The sequence below is a fragment of the Cryptotermes secundus genome, unplaced genomic scaffold (assembly GCF_002891405.2).
Source record: "Cryptotermes secundus unplaced genomic scaffold, Csec_1.0 scaffold2543, whole genome shotgun sequence".
Lineage (NCBI taxonomy): Eukaryota > Metazoa > Arthropoda > Insecta > Blattodea > Kalotermitidae > Cryptotermes > Cryptotermes secundus.
The window spans coordinates 331765-333942 of record NW_019732877.1 but is presented as its reverse complement, the minus strand read 5'-3'; the positions used below and the strand labels follow the sequence as shown (position 1 = coordinate 333942).

The following is a 2178-nucleotide window of genomic DNA, read 5'->3' as shown; positions in this document are numbered from 1 at the left end:
CGCGCGTGAATCAATATTGTCCCCCTGCCTGTCTGTCTCTCCTGGAGCAGAGGTAGCGACGGGCTATGGGCTGGACGGACGTTGTTCGATTCTTGGCAGAGCAATTAGACTTTTCTTTATACAATAGCGTCTAGTTCGGATCTGGGGCTCACCCAACCTCCTATCCAACTGATACCGCTGTCTCTTTCCCAGGGGATAAAGTGGCAGGGGGTGTGACGTCACCTCAATTGTGGAGCAATACCTCAACTCCTCACACGTCTTAATGGTGCGTTGCGCAGGGATAACTTCACATTTACCTTTCCCTGCCTGCCTCTCGACTAGGAACAAATTAATTCTGATATATTTGGCAATTGGATTTTCTGTACGAACGTCAGAAATTGTGAAGATGAACGGGCCCTCCCTTCAGAACTTTTGGCCGATATGCTAACCCTTAGGGGTTATGCCTACCGCAGTACGGACTAGCAGGATCTGAAGAGAACTGAATTACTGCTACACATATTGGGCGCATGCGCACTGTTCAAGGGTCTGTCGGTCGGTTAATATTTCCCATTTGCAGCCTTCACCTCAGACCGTTCAGTTTTTTTGTTTGTTCCTACAGAATAGTCACGGGATACTACCTTGAAATAGGCCACGATCATTTGTACACCTTATAGGATTACAGATCCTCACAGCAGTGGTTATGAAAAGTTTTAGCTTCTGGATATAACCTTAACAGGCGTTTCGAAGGAACGTGCTACCATCATCTTCAGGGTCCGTTGACTTTCAACGGACTTCACGGAGTTATACCCCAGAATATATCGTTCGTTCGTATAATATACCTATTTTATGACATGATAAATATCTGCAGTTGAAACAGCACGGTTAAATAACATTATGAAATATAAATAATACATGACTGAACATTTGGAGATGAGTGTCGATAATGTTGGTCACCCCTGCAGCTCCTACTACAGTTTCACACTAACGGAACTACTTTTTTCCCGCCAAGGCCAAACAACCGGCTACCAGTCCCCTCCTCAACTAACTGCCTCATCTTAATCCACACACACACAACAGCGGTAATAGTTTGAACAAGGATAATTTAAAAACAGGATTCACATGAGGCCTTCCCCTTAACGGTCGCCCCTCTTGAACAATTCACGCCGAACGAGAAGGTGAAACCGGTTCCCTGATTGGCCAATCCTGACTACGTTGCTATGGGTATCCACTCCTTCACTTCCTTCCCGAGCCTCACTCCAACCAATCAGTGTACCTCTGCATAATCTGAGAAAGGAGAGGGAATTGGGGAAGTGGTGGAGCGGTGCGTGCAGATTTTCTGCCATGTCAAGTTCCGTGCGGCCCGGTAAGTGAGAACTAGTGTCATCAGGTGAGGGCTTAAAGTACGCAGCTTGTTCAAGGGAGGAGGGGTTTGGTAGCTTCTAGAGGAGGGATTTTGGATTAGTGGGGAAGTCAAATCAAAATCATCCGATATGGGCGGGAACAGGCTTAATATAATTTTTTCTTAGCTTGAGGTGTACAGAAAAGAAGAAACAAAATAAAGCAATGGGAGTTGAAAAGCGCGTAGTGCAGGTTGCATGTGAAGTGCTGTTGAGCAGTCAGTCTACCCGGTGACCGGTGAAGCGTTAGGACGTGGGTTCTCGCTCCTCACTGTCAGTGTGTGTGGTTCTCAAGTGGACCGTCCGCATGCACGCGGCTGTTGTCACCCTTCTTCTTCAGCAGCCACAGATCTGGACCTCCGCCGCCATTCAGACAGGTAAGGCGCCTTACACACCTCAGACGGCCGTGACGGGCAACGGCCCTATATGGATGCAACATAATCCAGCGATTTCGTCGTCATTTCCAATGTGAAGCACATTTTTTAGGAATTAAAAAGGAAACGATTCGAGACACTATAGGCCAGGATTTACAGGCGTATCCCTTAAACGCATGACCGGTAGGAGAGAGGTGAAATGGAGCCCGGGTCAGTCATAAACGTGTAGCCCCCACTCTACTCCGAAAACCATACAAGTATATGTAACAAATACTTTTTTTTTCAAGATTTGCTACAAGTTATTAAAATAAATGTTATATTGTATAATAGAAACGGTATAGTGTTTTACAGTTTACATATTACTTACACTTACTTCACATAATTTGAAATTGATTTAATTTTTTTTTAATTAAATAAGAGCATACTTG

The 2178-nt window shown here is 45.2% G+C and overlaps 1 protein-coding gene across 1 annotated transcript in view; it reads left to right on the top strand.

Annotated features, from left to right (window-relative positions):
* The first annotated feature begins 1448 nt into the window (after nucleotides 1–1448).
* Nucleotides 1449–2178, top strand: part of LOC111867847 (zinc finger protein Gfi-1b-like) — a 98496-nt gene continuing 97766 nt past the window's right edge. The window contains exon 1 of the mRNA XM_023858042.2: nucleotides 1449–1753. Within this exon, the coding sequence (XP_023713810.1) occupies nucleotides 1684–1753 (70 nt within the window). The 5' untranslated portion in view covers nucleotides 1449–1683. The remainder of the gene's footprint in view (nucleotides 1754–2178) is intronic.